The sequence below is a fragment of the Typopeltis vanoorti genome, chromosome 16, assembly GCF_054136105.1.
Source record: "Typopeltis vanoorti isolate ZY-2024b chromosome 16, IOZ_Tvanoo_1.0, whole genome shotgun sequence".
NCBI lineage: Eukaryota > Metazoa > Arthropoda > Arachnida > Uropygi > Thelyphonidae > Typopeltis > Typopeltis vanoorti.
In genome coordinates, this window is record NC_143564.1 from 35105684 (window position 1) to 35129161 (window position 23478).

Genomic DNA, 23478 nt, shown 5'->3' on the forward strand with positions numbered 1-23478 from the left:
CCAGCACTGGATGTGAGGGATCAAGTTTAATTTTCTTTCTTTTTTTACTACTGCTGCTCGTATTACGTTTTACTTTTTAATTTTGATCATCTGGGTTCACTGACTATTGTAACCTGTAGAAAAAGCCCTGATACATTTCAGGTTTGGACACACTGAAGAAAATATAAATCTTACTTTAGCTGAACATAGCCATTCATAATATACCAATAGCAAAAACATAAATAGGCCATCTTATGATGGAGAATGGAATGAGTCATTGAAAGAGCTGAACCTTTCTTCTGAATAGCTTCATTAATTTTCAATGAGGTTTGTCACTGTAAATATGGGAATAGTGTTAAGATGCAGGGCATATTTAGGTTTGTAAGTAATTCTTGGTAATTCAGATCATGATCTCATACAATTTCATCTTTAGAACTTCCACCCCTCAGCTGTTCACAACCTTGTATCATCTGGCACTACAATAGTGCCAAGCAGGAAGACCTCCAAGACCATACGTCAACTACTGTTTCTACTCCACAGATTGAGATACTGTACTTATTGTGATTGTGTTAGAAAAATTGTCCATGCTGGAATAAGGATCCTCATTCCCAACTCTGTTCAAAATTCCCACCTGGTATCCAAGTCATGGTTTTCCAAGAAGTGTGTCAAGGCAGTTAAAAAAAAAAAAAAAAAAAATCTTTATATTGCAAGCTGCTTGAGACAAACACCTGCTTTATTTACAGCTTACACTGAAGCTTGAAACAATTGAAAAACAAACATATCACTTATCAAAGCTAATTTTGAAAGATATAACTTTAGAAAACTTGACTTTTGGCTCAATTAGCAAGCATAATTTCTGTCAGTTTCTCTCTCCCCCTTCTCTCTCTCTCTCTTTTTCTCCCAGATGGCACTATTGCAACATCATCTGAAAATAAAGTTGACCTGTCATTATTGTGGCCTTCTGCTAGAAAGATATCAGAAGTGAATAATTTGGATACCGAAGAATCTTGAATAACTTGGATGGTATCTCACCAGTGAGCAGAGATATGCTCCTCAACTAACACCTGACTTTTATCATCTGTACACTGCATTATACTCAGCTGGCATCCACCCCACAATATGAAACAAGTCCATATTCAGCTGATTGCAAATATGGAGAATAAGTATCGACTATTAAACTGTTGATGTGTTGCTCTCGCCTCACTGCCGTCTAAAGTAATGGAGAAATGATAACAGATCTGTTTGCTATCATGTAGGAAGTTTTTTACCTTGGGTGTACTGTACGTTAAAGATACCAAGATATTTTTATATACTTGGTTTTAATCCTTTTTTTCCCAAGTAAGCAAACAAGCAAGCAAGCCAAGTTTGCACATGAAGTATTTTCAGGTCTGAGGCAACTCGTGGTAAAGGTGGCATAAACTCTGATCACTTGTCTAAGTATCCTATAATACAAAGCACATATCCTTATGGACATGTATAATGCTATGTATTATGGGAAGGGTCACTACCCAGACAAGTTTTGACCTTCATTGAGGTTTCGTCAGTGGGAGCCAGACCCAGAGGTGGTGATACCAAGGTTGAAGTAATGCAGAACTTATATTTACATATATGAGTTGCCACAAGGTACTTGACCTTGTTAAATAAAAATTTCAGGATGAGAGAAAGATGTAGGAAGTTTTTTTTACCTTGTTTGTACTGTACTTTAAAGATACCAAGACAACGGAATCATGACTCTTTTTATAACTACAGGTCAGCATCCTTCTCAGTATTGTAGCAATCCTCTGGGTTACCTTCACCACCTTTGCAATATGATCTCTTAATTTCAGTTTTCTATCAATCATCTCCCCCCAGATCTCTTGTCTCTCCCTACTTCCTCCAGTACAGTTCCTCCAATTGAGTATACAGCCTCCCATTGATGTATCCCAAACTTCAAGACTTTACATTTTGCCACATTAAACTGATACCCCGATTCATTTGCCCATCTATCCAGTTTATTCATATCCTCTTGCAGGACTGCCATATCTGCACTATTACTAATAACCCTGCCCAGCTTCACATCATCTGCAAACAACTGAATATCCCCTTGCAAATCCATTGACAATGTCACTGATATAAAGGTTAAACAATACGGGTCCCAGTACTGAGCCCTGTGGAACCCCACTCGTAACCCTATGCCTCCTCGATATTACCCCACCATACACAACTCTCTGATACCTATCAGATAATCAATCCTGAATCCAGTTGACTAACCTGACATCTAAACCCATGTACTGCAACTTAAGTATCAGCTTATCATGTGGCACCCTATCAAATGCCTTTGCAAAATCCAAAAAAATGGCAGTATATGCCTTTCCCCTCATCAACTGCTCTTGTCTCTTTATTATAAAAGGCAATCATATTACTAAAGCAAGAGTGCCCCTTAACAAATTCATGTTGATTCTTACAGATGACATTATCCTCATCTGCCCAATGCTGTATATAGTTCCTCACTAATTTCTCCAAGACTTTAACAACTACTGATGACACACAAACTGTCCTATAATTAGACACTTCCAGTCTGCTACCGCCCTTGTGCAGCAGCACTACCTTCCTTCCGTTTCTTGGGTACCTTTCCCGCAGCCAGACTTTTATTGAAGAGCCAGGTCAACGGAGCTGTCAGTTCTTTAGCACATTCTCTCAAAACTTGTGGTGAAATACCATCCAGTGCCACAGCTTTACTGGTATCTAGAGTACTCAGTATTTGGAACACACTCTCTTTTTGCACCTCTAAACCCTGAACCTGCCCTATCCCTCTAGTATTAAAACCTTCTTCTCCAGGATGAAATACTCCAATAAAGTGCTCATTGAACAACTCCACTATGTCCTCTGCATCAGTCACTCTATTCCCATTTTTATCCCACAATGTCATTCTTCCACAATCATTTCTCCTCCTACTGGCCACATAGTTAAAAAATTCCATAGGATTTTCTTTGGATCTTGGGGCCAATCTCTTCTCATATTCAGTTTTGTATTCCTCACTATACTGGTCACTCTACTGACCAGAGTCTTATAATCTTCATGCATCTGCTCTCCACCTCTCTCATTATATCTCTTCCATAACCTCTTTTTCACCTGCAGTTCCTGTTTGATATTGTTTGTCATCTCCACTTTACACCAAATTGTGATGACTTCTTCACTCGTGGAATACAGCTTATTATTGCTGTTAACAAATACCCCTTCACAATTTCCCAAGAACTAATGATATCCTGGCCTTCCAATTCTGCCTTCCATGGAACTGACCCTTGGATATCAACTTGCTTTCAAAACCCAAGTTGATATCCAAGACTATTATAATCACCTGCCTTATAATTCCACATACGTTCCCTTTTCTTTGATACTCCTGAATGTCTGTTCATCTTCCAAGTCAAAACTACATGGTCACTCTCTCCAACTGGGGGGAGAGATGTCATCTCATTATTATCAGCTCTTCTGATGCTATGACTAAATCCAAAACTCTTGAACCTCTTGTTCCTTCTATTACATGTTGCCTAAGACATGTCCCTCAAGAATTCTAGACATTCCATTCCCTTATTATTACATGCATTTTTCTCTTCCCAGCTTTTACTGCTGTAGTTAAAATCTCCCATAACAATCATTCTTCTTGCACTTGCCAAGCTGAACTGCCTAAACATCTCCTGCTCCTCACCCTCTGTACTGCCAAGGAGTACAGAGGGTGGGGAACAGGAGATGTTCTGCTGATCCCCACCCACCATATTTAGTGTGGTGTTGCTACAAGCATTGTAGCAACACCCCACTAAATATCATGTATTGCCCACCATATGCTATGCACCTCACACCATATTCTTTCAAAACCATTGTCACTGCCTTCCAAAGCCTCCACTCTTCACTTATCATAAGCAGTACTCCGCTACTCTGTTTTCACTTCCTATACTGCCAAAAAATGCTGTACCTGGCTACTTCTATTACTGTTATTATATCATCTTCTGTCAACCACGTCTCAGAGATCCCAATAATTTTTGGCCAGGCTGATACTATAAGTGCCACCAATTCATCTCCTTTATTCTGGATACTCCTGGCATTAGTATAAAGCATAAAAATGTTACTGCTTTTATACTATCGTTATCTCCTCCATATGAGTAATTATGTGAGAGCATGTTGTTCTCTAGCTTAATTTTTTTTATTGTAACCAAATATATAATTATAACAGGACTCTAGCATTAAGGTAGTAAGTTTTTTTTCCCACTAGAGGTCAGGACAGTAGTTTTAACAGTTGACCAAATTAATGTAACTTTGGCATACCATGTAGATTGTAGTATAACTTGTTTCTTTGTATATATGTGTATACTCCAGATGATGACCTTCATGTGAAGGTGGAAACATTAAGTGATTATTTCGGTTTATATTATACTGAAGTTTTACTTTAACACGATAGTTGTTTCCATAATTTGTATAATGTATGCTGATCACCGTGTAACCATGAAGGAAAGGATATAGTATTTGTTTGCTTCAAAGCCTCTGTGGAGTTCAAAGACTCATTGTGGAAGGTCAAACTGTTATGTACCACAATAACTGTCATACCTTGCCTCTTTAACCTTAGAGTATTCGCTACCCACTCTGGCAGTGCATTCCACTGCCATTCATCACCTGCCATGCAAAAAAAAAATTTCCTGTTCACTTCATTACTCTTGTGACCTTTTAATAGTTTTTTCCAGGGATGACCTCTTGTTCACCCATCATCAATTACTCTATGCAGTAATTCTGATATTATGTGTAATGATTATGTGAATTAAAATATAATTATTATTATAACACACTAACATATACTAATTAATATTAACCAGGGGCAAATGCTGGTCTTGAAATTCACACTTGCTCTTGTTATCATTCAGGGAGTGAGAGGTGTGATTGAAGTCTGATTAGCGGAATAATGAATTACTGACCATTTAAAACTATATATCTAGTAATTTATGTACACTTAATCATACAAATACAACATTTATTTTACAAATGATATTTTATCTTTTTCAATTTAGCTGACCTACTTTAATACATATTCAATCTTACAGTTCTTCTTTATGAACTGTCAATAACATCATCATAAAAAGTTGGTTGTAACTTAATTTTCCCAAGCAACACGCACACTTGTAAAGGCTATCTGAAGCTCACTGGCTAGAGCTACTTTCACTGCTTGTGGCCTGTGTTTAAGAAGGCAGCAGAAATGGCTATGCACTATATACATGAAATCACAGTGCTGCAGCTAGGACCTGGAAGCTTGTACAACTGAGCAAGCCAAGGTAGCTTTGACTAGATGAGCAAGCATCAGCCTTCGATACCCAACACAAAGCTCAATTATTGCCGCACAAGCTTAAGACATCTTGTATACAAAAATAAAAGCCTAAATAAAATGCTTAGAAATGCATACATTTATTAACAAATAAATATTACTTCTTTCTCAATTAATGAGCTTGCGCAGCAACATGAAGAATTCGCCACTGATATTAGCACATTAATATTATGCCAGTGAAGTCTGAAATTCTCAAAGAAATGTGTGAGGTCTAGTTTTTTTTTTTTTTTGACCTCATCATCATTTAGTTATACTGATATTACTAATGTGATACTCTGAGTTAGCTCTTATCTTAGTGATATATACTCTATTGTCAGGGTGACTGCAAGTGGAAAACACCAAATAGCCATCATGTGCTTTTAACTTCCTGTAGTCTAATGGCACTTTCTGAGATTGAAAGACAAGCTCTTAAACAAGTAGCTGTAGTGAAACTTCAGGAATTGAATTTAGGCTGTCGAATAGAAATTCCTAAAGGTTAGTGACAAAGATATAATTTTATGTTAATTATGTAAATGTTTTTCTCATTATTATTATACATTATTATTATTCTGGCATCTCACTTGAGTCTTAGGATCAACTGTAGGAGGCCGTATCATTACCTAATATACTGCTTCTTAAATTCATTCATTGATATTGCTCATTATTCTACCTGGCAACCCATTCCACTTGTTCGTCACTCTCCAGTCAAAAGTAGTCCTCATTTTGCTAACACTACAATCTTGCTCAACTTCTAGAGGTAACTACTTGTTCTCTTCTCCCTTCCTCTCATATCCTGAAAATTTTCTTTTGTGCCATCTTATAAATATCTCTTGGTAACTTGAAATTCTATCATATTTATTCCTGCTTTTCTGCCTGTCAACTAAATTTTACAACCAACAAACCTTCATTCTATTCTTCCAGGAAACAGTCCACAGACGTGTCATGTCATTTGGCTCTGGATCTCCTTCATCTTCATCCCTGAAGACACCTGGGCAGCCAAATCTGAGCACAGTAATATAGGTGCATTTCATGTCAAAGCTTTATAAAGAGACAATAACTTATACCTACTCATGAGTGTATTTTTCAGTATCCAAATGTTCTGTGTGTTATTTTACTCACTTTTTTTCCCCCAGTATGGTCCATTAACTTCAGCACCACATCCACTTTCTCTCTCAGGAATGAAGTGAAGTTGAAGAAATGGAGGTTCCTAAGCCTTGACAATCACTATTAGTCACTGTGTTATGTACAGTGTCTACATACAACCTACGTTTTTTTTTTTTTGGTAGCATTCCTTTTCCGAATTTAAATGTTTTTTTTTTTTATTCCTAATGACTTGTTTTATAATATCAACAGACTTTTTAAAGTTAAAAATGATGTAATGCTTTTTCATAGTGAACCTTGTTTTTAATTTCACTAAAATATAATCATGAAAAGACAAATCACTACTCATCAACATTCAATTAGTATATTATTATTATTTATTATTTTTTTCCATGGGCATCTATAGCGAGTCAAAGACTTAGTGTGAGGACTAGCCATTATTCAAATGATACTTATCATACCTCTCCTTGAACTCATTCACTGAAAAAGCATCATTCTTGAACCATCTCTAGCAACCCATTCCATCAATTCATCACTCTTCAAACAAAAAAATCTAGTCCTCACACCCCTGCTAACCACACTCTTACATAATTGATAATTGCCAGGTTTTTAACTCTTATACAATTACTTATTTGTACAAGTTGTATTTTTCCCTAGATGTTTCGCTGTCAGTATAGCTAACAGCATCATCGGGAGGTTGCTTAACATAAAAAATGACAAAAAATAAACATTTTCCAACAGCAGTTAATATCTGTAAGTTGAGAACACTGGAATGATAGTTTAATCACAACAGGGGCAAATGCTGGTCTTGAAATTCATGCTTGCTCTTGTTATCATTCAGGGAGCATAAGCATCGACTCAGCGAAAATTGTATAAATATTCTCGATTGTTTATTATATTTTTAGTGGAAATTGTTAGTTTAAGACAGACCATGAATTTATTCTTATGCTGTGCTTTGCCCAGTACCATCAATAGGGTGTAGCATAGAGGCAGCCTGTCTCACAGTGCTGCTTAATAAGGGCACTCGTTCAGCCGTATTACAGCAACAAGATATTTTACAAAAATACAGCGTTTAGTTTACCAAATAAAAAAAGGCACAAGTTCCCATTGAAAAATTAAAAAATTAGTCATACATACTAAAACTAAACATTTTGGAACCCACTTATTAGATACTTAAGGAAACAACCCATAAAATATCATACGATGTGAATTTCATAAAATTTTATAGTCTATATATATATATATATATATATATTCTGCAGGGAGTGAGTTATCGCTCCATGCAGTAAACAATATGCTCTCCACAACAGCAAATGTACTGCAGAAACACAGAAACAATTAGTTTTATCATGTCACTGAATAAGGTTCACAGACATTTGCAGACTGTGTAATATATTTCTCAACAAATAGTGCAATTAGAGACAACTGGGAATATATAAACATTAACTAATAATCACATCTCCCCTCCAACAGAAACTGCTGTATAGACTGGAGCAAACCACGTTGCAGGTGCAACATATGGTTTTGCTTGACACTACCCCATCATGAACTAAGAAATATATAGTGAATGCATTTCGATATTATGGAAATCGGTTTAAGAGAATTAGCATTTCAATTCAATTGTCAGCTTGTTTTGTTTGGATCGCGTGATCTTTTGTTAATACCGCACCAATTATATGCACTTCTTAATAGTTGCTTTTTCTCTACTGGCCTACAATCGCGCACATCTTTCACTTCTCACTAGTAATTTGGCAAGGATTGTTCATTGCATATCTCAAATCTTAAATTACTGGTAATTTTTGCTTGATATAATGGGAAAGAAGATGACTCTATTTGGGTAGATAACTTTGATTGCACACAAGGAAACCGCTCTCGAAGACAGAAGTGATGGAGAATAGAAGCTTCTTAGTAAGTCATACCCATTTTCATTTTTTTTTTTCTGAAAACTTTATTTTTCGAAAATCCCCACAATTGAATAATTAACGATTACGCTAGTCATACATACTAAAACTAAACATTTTGGAACCCACTTATTAGATTTCATTCGTTACTCCCTCAGCAGTAACGAATGATGGTGGATTCAGCTGCAGTCACAAATGGCATGTTGCCAAGTCCTCTGCCATTTAAGCACTCCATTATAAGCAATATATAAGGGAGTTTGTGGCATGCAGTACTTGCGGCATGTATGTGTCTCGGGAATTGGATGTCTGGCTTCTGAGGGGATGGGGGGGGTGCGTGTGTGCGTAAAGTGCAGGCAGTGAGAGGAAATAAATGTAGTAGATATCTTAACAACCGACCTTGTTGCTCCAGGAATGGGAAATGAATACAGTAAGATGAGTAGTGTGATAGGAGAGAATGAAGAAAAAAATATGAATGAGAAAATAATAGTTGATAGTGTAGAAGGCGTGAGTGTCTGTGAAAGTTTAGGAGATGGTTTTGTTGGAGAGTGAATTTCGATTAAGAGTGACTGACCTGCAGAGGGAGATAGAGGAGCAGAAAGAGGAGGTGGAATGTCTTGGGAGAAGTATCAAAGATGAGATTTGGAGAATGGAAGAGATAAATTCAAGGCAAATCGGAGAGAGAGAGTTTTGGGAATGATAGGAGAGGAGAGAAATTTGGAACTGATAAAAGAGGAGAGAATGAAATTGGATGTGGAAATGGAAATGGAGAGAATGGAAACAGTAGGAGAGAGGGAATGAGAGAGGGGTATGTGAGTACTAGAAGAGGAGAGAATGGAAACAGAATGAGAGAGAGAGAGGTATGGGAATGCTAGAAGAGGAGAGAATGGAAATAGAATGAGAGAGAGGTATGGGAATGCTAGAAGAGGAGAGAATGGAAACAGTATGAGAGATGGAATGAGAGAGAGGTATGGGAGTACTAGAAGAGGAGATAATGGAAACAGTAGGAGAGATGGAATGAGAGAGAGGCATTGGAGTGCTAGAAGTGGAGAGAATGGAAACAGCAGGAGAGAATGGAATGAGAGAGAGCAGTATGGGAGTGCTAGAAGAGGAGAGAATGGAAACAGTACGAGAGACGGAATGAAAGAGAGGTATGGGAATGAATCATGAAATCATCCTATCAATGAACTTTCATTGATAGGATGTGTGAGGAGTGTTTGCCAGGAGGAACGATAGAAAGTGTTGCTTTGGCAGTTAAGAGAGGTGAAAGGGTGGATGAGATGATTGTGATGGTGGGAACAAATGACTTGAGTGGTGGTGTAAATAGGACAGCGAGAGATATGAGATTCTTGCTTGAGGTGGTATGAAAGAAGACACAGAGAAGAAAGATAGTGTGTGTGTTGCCTAGGTATGATAATGACGAGCTGAGCAGAAGAGCAGTGATAATGAATGACATAATAGCTAGAATGTATGACAAGAGAGGACTGGAATATGTAGATGCTTGGAGTGCGTTTGAGGACAGAAAGAAACTGTATGCGAGAGACCGCTTACATTTGAATGAGGAAGGATGCAGGCATCTGGAGAGATTGCTGTTTTGAACAAGTCAGTGTGTCCCAGGGAGAATGGTAGCAGAGGTGGCCTCCTGTGGGAATGGGTACTTGGGAGAAGGGGGACGACATCAGGTAACACTGAGCCCAGTGGAGTCTAGAGGGCATAATGCTGGGTATAGAAACAATGGCATTTATATGCTTTATACTAATGCCAGGAGTATCCGGAATAAGGGAGAGGAATTGGTGGCGCAGATAGCATCAGCCTGGCCAAAAATTATTGGGATCACTGACACGTGGTTGACAGAAGGGGATATAATAACAGGAATAGAAGTTGCTGGGTACAGCATTTTTTGGCAGGATAGGAAGAGAAAGCGTGGTGGTGGAGTACTGCTTATGATAAGTGACGACCTATGTCTTCTAAGAGTGGAGACTTTGGAAGTCAGTGACACTAATGATTTTGAAGGCATATGGTGTGAGGTAGAGGTGGGCAAGACAGGATGTTTAGTGGGGTGTTGCTACAGACCCAGGAGCACAGAGGGTGGGTACCAGGAAATGTTTAGACAGTTGAGTTTGGCAAGTGCAAGAAGAATGATTGTTATGGGAGATTTTAACTACAGTAGTATAAACTGGGGAGAGGAAGATGCACGTAGCAACAAGTGAATGAAATTTCTAGAATTCTTGAGGGACAAATGTCTTAGGCAACATGTAATAGAGGGAACAAGAGATTCAAGAGTTTTGGATTTGGTTATAGCATCAGAAGAGTTGATAATAACTGAGATGACATCTCTCCCTCCAGTTGGAGAGAGTGACCATATGGTTTTGACTTGGAAAATGAATAGACATGCAGTAGTATCAAAGAAACAGGAATGTATGTGGAATTATAAGGCAGGTGATTATAATAGTCTAAGACGTCAACTTGGGGAAGTTTCATGGAGGGAGGAATTGGAAGGTCGGGATATCATTAGTGCGTGGAAAATTATGAAAGAATATTTATTAGCAGCAATGGTAAGTTGTATACCACGAGTGAACAAGAGGACACAATTTGGAGTAAAGTGGATGACAAACAATATTAGACGGGAATTACATGCGAAAAAGAGGCAATGGAAGAGATATAAGGAGACAGGTGAAGAGAAGATGCATGAAGCATATAAGACACAGGCCAGAAGAGTGACTAGTATGGTAAGGGAGAAAACTGGAATATGAGAGGAGATTAGCCCTAAGATCCATAGAAAATCGTAGGGAATATTTTAGATATGTGGCCAATAGGTGGAGAAATGACTGTGGAAAAATGAAACTGTGGGATAAAAATGGGAATAGAGTGACTGATGCAGAGGACATAGTAGAATTGTTCAATGAACACTTTATTAGAGTATTTCATCCTGGAGGAGTCAGTTTTAATGCTGGAGGGATAGGGCAGGTTCGAGGTTTAGAGGTACAGGAGGAGAGTTTGTTTCAAATACTGAGTACTCTGGATGTCATTAAAGCTGTAGGACTGGATGATATTTCACCACGAGTTTTGAGAGAATGTGCTAGGGAACTGACAGTGCCTTTGACCTGGCTTTTCAATGAAAGTCTGGCTGTGGGAAAGGTGCTCATGGAATGGAAGGAAGGTAATATAGTGCCAATGCATAAGGGCAGTAGCAGACTGGAAGTGTCTGATTATAGGCTAGTTTGTGTGTCATCAGTAGTTAGTAAGATCTTGGAGAAAGTAGTGAATGACCTTATACAGCATTGGGCAGATGAGGGTAATGTTATCTGTGAGAGTCAACATGGATTTGTGAAGGGGCGTTCTTGTTTTAGCAATATGCTAGCCTTTTATGATAAAGTTACAAGAGCATTAGAGGAGGGAAAGGCATATACTGCCATTTTCTTAGACTTAGCAAAGGCATTTGACAGGGTGCCACATGATTAGCTGATATTTAGGTTGCAGCACATGGGTCTGGATGTCAGATTGGTCAACTGGATTCAGGATTGGCTGTCCAATAGGCATCGGAGTTGTGTATGGTGGGGCAATTTCAAGGAAGCAGAGAGTTACAAGTTGGTTCCCACAGGGCTCAGTACTGGGATGTATATTGTTCAACCTTTATATCACTGTCATTGTCAGTGGATTTCAAGGGGATATTCAGTTGTTTGCAGATGATGCGAAGCTGGGAAGGATTATTAGTAATAGTGCAGATGCTGCAGCCCTGCAAGAGGATTTGAATAAGCTAGATAGATAGGCAAATGAATGGGGGTTTCGGTTTAATGCAGCAAAATGTAAGGTGTTGAGGTTTGGGAAATATCGATGGGACGCTGCATACTCTATGGGAGGAGTTATACTGGAGGAAGTAGAGAAAACAAGAGATCTGGGGTTGATGATTGATAGAAACCTGAAATTTAGGGGACATATTACAAAGGTGATGAAGGTAACACAGAGGATTGCTGCAATAATGAGAAGGACACTGACCTGCAGAGATAAAAGAGTTATCATTCCATTGTATAAGACCCTGATCAGACCACACTTGGACTATTGTTCTCAGATTTGGTCCCCAGGATTTGAAGGGGATAAATTAACTGTGGAAAGGGTACAAAAGTGGATAACAACGATGGTTTTAGGACTGTACAATGATAGTTATGAGGATTGGCTGAGGGAATGTGGACTGCAGAGTTTGGTGGATAGAAGGAGGACAGGTGATATGATTGAGACTTTTAAACTGTTGAGAGATGGTTACAGGGTTAAAACTGGTGAGTTCTTTCGCTTGGTTGAACAGCGGAAAGGAGTGACGACAAGAGGCCATTCCTGGAAGTTATGAAAGGAAACTGTTAGCAAGAGGGTGCGGAGTGGTTTCTTTGCATGGAGGGTGGTTGAACTATGGAATGCATTGCCTGATGGAGTGGTGAGAGTGAAAACAGTTAATGAGTTGAAGGAGTGGTATTGATAGACATTGTGTTTCTTAAGGGGGACCTCCCCTCGATGAGTCTTGATAGACTTTGTGTTTCTTAGGAAGGACCTCCCATGATGAGTCTTTTGACTCCATGGAGGCCTGAATAATAATAATAATAATAAGAATATCTCGCACCACGAATATTTAGCTTTAATTTTGGTAAAAAAGTGCGAGTTATAGTCAAGTAAATACGGTAATTTTCATAGTTTTCAAATTCTTAAGTATGGATCATTGGTTAAAGACTGGATTTATAAAACGCACAAAAGAAAGCAATATAGCAGATGTAGAAATAGACAATTTCACTTATCTCATTGATTATTATTATTATTATTATTCAGGCCTCCAAGGAGTCAAAAGACTCATCGAGGGAGGTCCTTTCTAAGACATAAAGTCTGTCAAGACTCATCGAGGGGAAGTCCCCCCCTGAGAAACACAAAGTTTATCATACCACTCCTTAAACCCACTGACCGTTCTCGCTCCCACCACTCCATCAGGCAATGCATTCCACGGCTCAACCACCCTCCACACAAAGAAACCACTCCTTACCCTCTTGCTCACAGTTTCCTTTCGTAACTTCCAGGAATGGCCTCTTGTCATCACTCCTTCCCGCTGATCAACCAAGCGAAAGAACTCCCCAGTGTCAACCCTGTAACCACCTCTCAACAGTTTAAAAGTCTCAATCATATCACCTCTCCTTCTTCTATCCACCAAACTCTGCAGTCCACATTCTCTCAGCCGATCCTCATAACTATCCTTGTACAGTCCTGAAACCATCTTTGTCATCCGTCTTTGTATCCTTTCCACAGTTAATTTATCCCCTTCAAATCCTGGGGACCAAATCTGAGAACAATAGTCCAAGTGTGGTCTGATCAGAGACTTATACAACGGAATGATAACCCTCTTATCTCTGCAGGTCAGTGTCCTTCTCATAATAGCAGCAATCCTCTGTGTTACCTTCACCACCTTTGCAATATGTCCCCTAAACTTCAGGTTTCTATCAATCATCAACCCCAGATCTCTTGTCTCCCCTACTTCCTCCAGTATAACTCCTCCCATTGATGATAAATTATTTATATTGAGTAAAAATGTTAAAACGCTTAAATGCAGATACCAAAGAAAACATAAAATTAAACACTGAATTGAAATTAGAAGAGTTTCTAAATTACTACACAGAAATGTGGAGAGACAAATATTTAAAAAAGACAACTGGCAAACGATTAACGAAAATGAAAAGTAAATAACTAAAGAAGAATTAGAAATCAGCCTGAAAGAAATAAGAAACAGAAAATCACCTGGAGAAGATAAACTAGGTTCAGAACTATATAAATATGCAGGAACAAGATTCAAAGAAAGACTCTATTATTTTTAAATAAAATTTATTCAGCTGGTATCCTCCAATAGAATGGAAAAAAAGCAATTGTGATTCCTATCTTTAAAAAAGGTAATAGAGATGACCCTAAAAACTACAGAGGTATCAGTATACTAAATTCCTGTTACAAAATATATAGCAGAATCTTAAATAGGAAACTAATGAAACATTCTGAAAACTTTATTCTAGAAGTGCAGAATGGATTTAGAAAAGGACAATCATATATAGACCCAGCCTTTTGTCTAAAATTAATAATAGAGAAAAGAAGAGAATACAATTTAGAAACACATATTGCATTTATTGACTTTGAAAAAGCATTTGACAGTTAAAAGAAACATATTATTTAACATATTAAAAGAAAGACAAATACCAAATAATATCCTAAAAGCTATCACAAGTATATATAAAAATAATCAAATACAAATAAGATTAAATCACAAGCTATCATATACAAGTGAGATAAACCAAGGGGTCCGACAGGGATGTCCTCTCAGCAACTCTTTTTAATATCTACTTAAATGAAATAATAATAAAATGGAATAAAAATTTACATCAAGGAATTAAACTTTCTCCTACAGTAACCTTAAACACTCTCCTCTTTGCCGACGACCAAATAATAATTACAAATTCTGAAGATAAACTACAGAAAGCTATTTTAGATCTAAATGAGATATCCAAAGATTATGGTATGATAATATCAACAGAAAAATCAAAAACTACGGCCTTTAAAGGACAAGATCCAGCAAGAACTAAAATAGTAATAGATAACAAGATCTTAGAACAGGCTAATTCATTTAAATACCTAGGATGTATGATCACATATGAAAATGAAAAAGATATAAACCTAAAAATCGCAAAATATTTAAAAATAACAGGTGTAATTAACTCTATATTTAAACCAAACCTAGTTCAAAAACAAACCAGACTAAAAGTATACAATACATTAGCCCTACCGATCTTAATGTATGGAAGCGAAATCTGGACAATAAAACAAAAAGACAAACAAAAATTAACAACAGCAGAAATGAAGTTTATGAGAAAAACTGCAAAGTATATCCTATTTGATCACAAAAGAAATGAAGAAATTATGAAAGAATTAAACCAAGAACCAGTAATAGAAAAAATTAAAAAATATAAACATAAATGAATGGAACACGTTCAAAGAATGAAAACAGAAAGATTACCAAAACAAGCCTTAAAGTACAAGCCATTAGGAAAAAGAAAACCAGGACGTCCTCTTAAACGATTCAACGATGACTTCTAAGGCCGGAACAGGCTATGCTAGGCCTAAATCCTTTTGTTCTATTAAAAAAATTCATATTTTTTTTGTTTAAATGTACATCTAAATTCAAATAAAACAGACATTTACAATGAAATATATTTTTATATATTATTATTATTATTATTTTGATAAGGGTATTTTGAAAAGGTACTTGGTAATAATGAAAATGAAAGAAGGGGTACACGGATATCTGAAGTTTCAGAAACACTGATCTATCCAAATATTTAGTTTGAAACATTGGTGTATATTACGATGTTCGTTTTCTTAAATTCCACTTCGAATTTGGATAGACGAAATAGCTTCTATCCAAATATGCACTTCTTACATTTTTTTCAGCGTTTGAATGTGAAACATATTGAGTGTATTGTGTATTCTGTGTTTAAGTGACTTTGGACAATTTTTGACTTTGATTTTAATTGTGTACTTATTTTTGGATTTTTGATAGACAAATAAAATTTTAAAGATAATAGTTTATAAATTATAAACATATTAATCAGCTGAGGGACCATATATATGTGGGGTAGACTATCGGCGCGTCAGACTGACGCAGATCGAATTAAATTAATAAACATAGGTTATTTATGAGCTATAAAACTTTAGATGATGTAAATTTGTTTACACATACTGCAATTGGCCCTTTCTTGATACTTTTTTAGTGTATTTTGCATCATTTCATTTTGTGCATTACAGTGTTATTGCATTTTGTTTTATAAAATATATTTATTGTTGTTTAGTAAATTTTTCATGTAAAGTAAGTACGTCTATTATATTTTTGCTAAGTTTGAAAATCAGTTAAATTGTTTCATAGTTGTAAATTTAGGGACACAAAAATACACGTGTTGAACAGATTATTTTATTAATTACTAATAACATAAAACTTGACGTTTTGACCCCTATATCAAGGTCATCATCGGAAGAATACAACTGTATAAGGAACCAAGGCTACATGCTAATGCCCTGTATACCGGTAAACTAAATCTACGTAGTTAATAAATCCTTTTTCCTAGCCTGACTTCTAGTGATAAAAAAATAATAAAAGAAAAATAAAAATAAAATAAAATAAATTAATTAAAAAAAATATATATATATTATAAATAAATAAATACAACTACAATAAACTGCTAAAGTCCTTATGTATTAATATTCTTCTGGATAGTTCTGATTGTTATAAAATGATTTCTTTCAGTTGCTGTTGAATGTTCCAAACACTTCACCAGGTTGTCTTCTTGTAGTGGGATTTTTCTAAGGCTAGTTTAGGTTGTTATACAGGTTGTAGATGGGTCCTCCACATTCTTGAAATCATTAGGCCATCGTTTTTGTTGAGATTTGGGTTGTGTTTGAGCATTTCACATGACTCTTTAAATTTTCTCTCAAACCAGGTTTTGGTGCGGTGTAGGGACATGGTATTTTTCCAGTCAATTCTGTGGTATGTTTGGAGTGCATGGTCAGAAAGGCCAGTTTTACCAAAATGGAGGTATTTAATGTGTCGTTTGTGTTCGTCTTGTCTGATTGGGATAGTTCGCCCTGTTTCCCCTGTGTATGGTATGTTACATGTGCATTGTATTTTGTATACCCCTTGGGTGTGCTAGGTGTGGAAGAGGATCTTTAGAAGAACTGAGTAGGTGTCTTAACTTATTTGGGGGTTTAAAGATGGTTTTAATGTTGTATTTGCAAAGTGTTCTGTCTATTTTTTCAGAAATGCATCTAACATAAGGAATGGTAATAGCATTCTTGAAATCTTTTTTGTTCTTACTGGTATCTTTATGGAGGATCTTGTGAATAGTTTTTTTACTGTATCCATTTTTAATAAATGTTTGGTTGATGATCTAGTATTCCTGGTTTAGAGCCTGTTCATTGGAACAAATAGTTAGGGCTCTGTGTTTAAGGGTGCTTATGACACCTAGTTTTTGTGTTGGATGGTGGTACGAATTTTTGTGTATGTATTGGCCTGTGTGTGTGTAGGTTTGCGGTAAACTAAGAAGGAGAGACAGCTAGAGGGAAGACGTGTGACAAGTGTGTCTAGGAAAGGAAGAGAGTTGTTTTTTTCCATTTCAATGGTGAATTGGATACATTTGTGTTGTTTGTTTAGGTGGCTAAGGAATGTATTTAGAGATTCGCAGCTGTGGGGCCAAATGGCGAAAATATCGTCGACATATCTGAGCCAAATTTTGGGCTTTAGACATGCTGTCTCTAGAGCATGTTGCTCAAAGTCTTCCATATAAAAGTTAGCTATTGGGGGAGAAAGTGGTGAGCCCATGGCTGTACCTTCTGTTTGAAGGTAAAAATTGTTTTGCCACACGAAATATCCGGAGCGGAGTACGTGGGCAAAGAGGGCTGTGGTGTCATGCGGAAATATGTTTTGTAGGAGCAAGATCGTGTCATTGATCGGGACATTGGTGAAAGGGAAGTTATGTCAAAGCTGACTAATAAATCTTGGTCGTTGAGTGTAATGTTTTTAATTTTATTAATGAAATGTTGTGTATTTTTTATGTAGGAAGGGGACTGACCTACCAATTCCTTGAGTGTGGCAGCTAATTTTTTGGCTAAGTGATAATTTGGGCTGTCAATTCCTTCAACAATCGGATGAAGCGGTGTGCGTGGTTTGTGTATTTTTGGCAGGCCATAAATTCTGGGCACACGGGCATACTGAGGTATTAATTTTTTTTTTGTTTCTTCGGGCCATGTGTGGATGGATTTGATTAATTCAGTTGCTTTCTTTTTGTTACGTTTTGTGGGGTTGTAGTTTACCATTTGGTAGGTGTTGTGGTCCGATATTAAATGGTTCATTTTTTCAATGTATGTTGTACGGTCTAAAAGGACAGTGGCATTGCCTTTATCTGCTTTCATGATTATAATGTCTTGGTTATTTTTTAAGGATTTAAGGGCTAGATTTTCGGTTTTGTTTAAGTTGGTGCTTAGTTTTTTGCTTAAATTTAGTATACGCGATGTTTCCATTCGTATTTTATCAGCCAGAATGGTGGGGAGGGATCTTAAACCTCTCTCGATATGATACATGATATCAAGTTTGTTTACTGACTTCGGAGCAATGACATAGTTCAAACCTTTCTTTAGCAGCGAGAGTTCACCTTGGGTGAGATTGTGGTTTGATTGGTTGATAAGTCTATCTGTGTGTCAGGTTAAGTTGTTGGAGAAGCTTGTGAGAACTAGGATCCAGAGTTGGGTTGACAACAATGGTATCATCTTTGATGGACAGCATGGATTTGTTAAAGGGAGGTCATGTTTTAGTAATCTACTTACTTATTACAATAAAGTGACTGCTTCCTTGATACACAGTGATATACTTGGATTTCGCAAAGGCTTTTGATAAAGTACCTCATGATAAATTGATAGTCAAACTGGAGCGGATGGAGTTGGATATTAGATTGGTGCATTGGATTGGAGATTGGTTGTCTGATAGGTATCAACAAGTTCTGTATGGGGGAGCGATGTTGAGAAAAAGGAAAGTCACTAGTGGAGTGCCTCAGGGATCTGTTTTAGGGCCATTACTGTTTAACTTGTATGTTAATGATATAGATGAAGATTTGGATGGAGATATTCAGTTGTTTGCAGATGATGCCAAATTGGAATGAATCATGAAGAGTAGTGTGGATGTTGTGACCTTGCAGGAAGACTTGAATAAATCGAGTGATTGTGCACGGAAATGGGGATGTGAGTTCAATGTTGCAAAATGTACGGTTTTAAAATTTGGAAAACAAAGATTGGATGAAGAATTTATGCTTGGTGAGGATACATTGTTGGAGGTGGAAGAAATAAGAGATCTGGGGGTGATAGTGGATAAGGATCTGAAATTTAGGGGATGTATAGCCAAAATTGTGAAGACAACACAACAAAGGCTTCTGGGAATGATGCAGAGGACACTGACGTGTAGAAGTAGGGAGATTCTTGTTCCGTTATATGGCTTTGATTAGGCCACACATGGACTATTGTGCCCAGATTTGGTCACCTGGTTTTCAGAAGGATGAGGAGATGTTGGAAAGGGTCCAAAGGCGACTGACCAAGGTAGTTTCTGACCTCTGGAATGCTGAGTATGAGGAAAGATTGAGGAGGTGCAATTTGCAGAGTCTGGTGTACAGGAGAAAGAGGGGGAGATATGATAGATTTGACCTACAAGTTGGTAAGGGGTTGTTATAGGATCAATGCTGGAGAAGTTCTACAGAAAATAGTGGGAGATTGGGGGGGAGAACCAGAGGTCATCCCTGGAAACCGTATAAAGAGGGTGTGAGTAGGGGAGTGAGAGGCAGGTTTTTTTTGTGCAGATTTGTGAATGATTGGAATGCCTTGCCTGAGGGTGTGGTGTCTGCAGGGAGTTTGAATGTGTTCAAAGCATGGTATGATGAGCTGTGTGTGATAAAAGGACCTCCCAGATGAGTCTTTGACTCCATGAGGTCTTGAGTAATAATAACGATAATTAATTTTTGGGTTATCACGGGATGGTTCATCAGAAAATAAAAATATCTTAGGTACTTTTTTCGAGTATTCAATTTGGAGGAACTGATGAAATAGGATTTGAAGTTCTTGTTTTTGTTTGAAATCATCATTTTTTAGTATGTTTAAAGCTCTATTTTTCAAGGTTTTGATTATACCTGATTTTTTGTTGGTGGTGATGGAATGAGCTTGCTTGTAGGTACCTGCCTGTGTGGGTTTCTTTCCTATAAACTTCTAATGATAATCTATCATTAGAAGACCTCTGGTTCTCCCCCCCATAATGATCCTCAAGTGATTTTTTTGTTGACAAGAATGAAAATTTTCCATTCTTCAACATTCTTTTCTACTTCTAATGTGAAGTAGAAAGTCAAGATTTCAGAAGTCATTCAGAAAATACAGAAATTCTTCTGAGTCTTTGTGGATGTGTATCCATGTGATGATAAAGATTTCATCTACATATCTCCACCATACCTATGGATTTAAAATTATCTGTTCTATAGCTGATTCTTGAAATTTTTCCATGTATAAGTTTGCAATTGGAGGTGATAGAGGTGAGCCTATTGCAAGACCATATATTAGGTAGTAAAATTTTCCTTCCCAAGTGAAGAATGAAGTTGGAAGAGATGTTTGGAGGAAAGAGTTGTTCAAGCATATCTATTGATTCTAATGTATATTTTTTTATTTGGTCTTGAGTCAATTAATTCCTGGATTCTAAATATAAGTTAAGTCATTTCACCAATCGAATTTGAACTCTTGTATATTTACTTATAAATGGAAAAATTTGAAGAATCAGCTATAGAACAGGTAACCTTAAAATAATATGTATGGTGGAAGTATGTGGATTATATCTTTATCATCTGGAAATACACCCACAAAGACATGGGAGAAATTCTATATTTTCTGAATAATCAACATATGAAAACAAAATTCACATTAGAAGTAGAAAAGAACAGAAAATTACCATTCCTAGATTATCATTCATATCACAGAATATGAGAAAGAAACTCCACAGGCAGGTACCTACAAGCAAGCTTGTTCCATCACCAAAATTAAGTATAATCAGAACCTTGAAAATTGAGCTTTAAACATGCTATTTCATCAATTCCTCCTAAATAAATACTCAAAAAAAGTATTAAAGAAACTTTTATTTTCTGACAAACCAGAAATAAATCTCATGATAAACCAGAAATTAATTACAAAGGCATGGTATCTGTTCCATATGTTGGCAGTGCATCAAGAAAAATAACCAAAATGTTAAAGACAATCAACATCAGGAACAGCCTTTAAACCAACCAACACCTGGCAAAGTTTTTCTATGCCCCTCTAAAGAAGTTCCATTTTTATAAACATCTGGGTGTATACAAGCTTCTGTGCTTTTGTGGAAAGATATACGTAAATCAGACTAAGAGAAGTTTTGAAATCTGCAATAAAGAACGTATAGGCAATTTTGAAAACTGATGCCCTGAATACAATGATGGAAGGTAAAAGATCCAAAGGATGACCCAGAATTAGATGGATGGACAAAATAAAAGAGGACCTGAAAACCAAATCACAACAAGTGACACCAAACTGGGCAGAATTATTTGGGCTCTCCCGGGACAGACAGAAGTGGAAAGAGTTCATTCGGCCTCATCATCATCCACATAGATGATGGAAGAGAGAAGAAGATGCAATTTTGGATTCTGATGTGCAGAAATAAAGTGATTATGATGCTATTGTATAAAGCCTTGATCAGGCCTCATATGGATCACTGTGCATGGATTTGTCTGTGTTTTTATGGGACAAGGGTACGTTAGAAAGGATCCAGAGAAGATTCACAAAGGTGGTCAGTGGTCTTTGGAATGTGGAGTATGAGGACAAATTAAGAGAATGTAAATTGCAAAGCCTCATGAATAGGAAGGGGGGGGGGTATATGAATAAGATATAAGTTAGTCAGAGATTGTTATCAGTTTGTGACATTGGAGAGGGGAGGGGGGTAGAACAAGAGGCCATACCTGGAAACTGTATAAGGAAGATGTGAGCAGAGGAGTGATGACAAGTTCTTTGCATGGAGAGTGATTGGTGAGTGGAATGCATGTGAATGTAGACACATTGAATCAGTTTAAGGCATGGTCGAAAGAGCTTTGTGTGGTAGTGATTACCTCCCATGAACTGTTTCTGACTCCATGGAGGTCAGATGTTAATAGTAATAATAATAGAAATCAAGGAATAATCATTCAGAACATCTGGAAATCATTAATTACAGTGTAACATTGAAGACCTCTCCAATGCTAGCAATCACATACAGAGTTTAAACAACAATGGAGAGACTACACATAAATTGCCCAATGATACTTGTGATTAAACTATCATTACAGTCTTTTTAATATATAGATATTAAGTACTATTGAAAAATGTTTCATTTTTGTGGGTTTTTTATGTTAAGCAATTTCCTGATGATGCTATTAGCCATATAGACAGTGAATCATGTAGAAGAAACACAACTAGTATGAATAAACAATTGTATAGAGTTAAAAACCTGGTAATTAACAATCAAGCAAATCTACTTGTAGTGAATCATGAAAAATCACTCTTTACATAATTTTCAGTGGTGACCATATGTTCTGTATCAGTTCTATAAAATCCCTTCAGTGACTTACTCTTTATTTCTATCATATCCCTTTTTTTTTTTTTTGTCTATCAATTAACCTTTTAATCCACAGACCTTCAGCTTATTTTCATAGTGAGCATTTGTCTCTTGTTCTCTGGATCCTCTCCACTATCTTCACATTATCAACAACAAAATGATAAGATCTGTACACAGTAATCCAAATGTGGCTATATTAAAGCATTATAAAGAGTAAAATTAACAACTTCATATCTCTGCTTGTCAGCACATTTTTAATCATCTAAATAATCTGATGAGCTGTTCTTGGACACCTTTGCAATGTCCACAATAATCTCCATATCTCTAGCCTCATCAGTTTCCTGTAGTCCAGTTCCATCAATGTATTATGCAGCTTGTGATCTTTTCTTTTCAAAGACATTACACTTTGTCTAATTAAACTGATAGCCATTATTCTTTGTCCATATTTGAAACCTGTTTAAATCATCCTGCAGGATCTCTATATCATCTTCATCAACTATCCCTCTTCCCAGTTGTGCATTATTAGAAAACAAACTGGAATATTTCCCCTTAAATAATATTTAAGCTTTGCTGTACACCACTAGTCATCCATTGTCTCCTGGAATCAATTAACCCATATACTGCTCTCTGATGTCTGTCCTTACTTATTTTTTATAACTGCTTCATATCCAACCATGTCTGTTCACTTAATTATAAAAAAAAAGTCAGCAAATATACAGGGTGGTTGAAAATTCCACGTACAAACTTTGAGGGGAGGTAGAGAGCATCAAAATCAACCATATTCACATAGGAAAACATGACCGGAAATGCCACCCAAAAGTGATAGGTGGCGATGTTCGCCAGTGCTCCAGCAATTGGGACTTCCTCGTTCAAGCTTTCGACATCATATGGAGAACATGCATCATTTTACGAACACTGAGATAGCAGACATGCACCTCATTATTGGTTAGCTGATGGTATTGGACAAGCCACTATATGAA

The 23478-nt window shown here is 36.8% G+C and overlaps 1 protein-coding gene across 1 annotated transcript in view; it reads left to right on the forward strand.

Annotated features, from left to right (window-relative positions):
• RhoGAP102A (Rho GTPase activating protein at 102A) overlaps positions 1-23478 on the forward strand; it is a 382252-nt gene that overhangs the window by 85309 nt on the left and 273465 nt on the right. The window contains exon 3 of the mRNA XM_090406360.1: positions 5641-5797. Coding sequence (XP_090262486.1) covers positions 5641-5797 — 157 coding nt within the window. The remainder of the gene's footprint in view (positions 1-5640; positions 5798-23478) is intronic.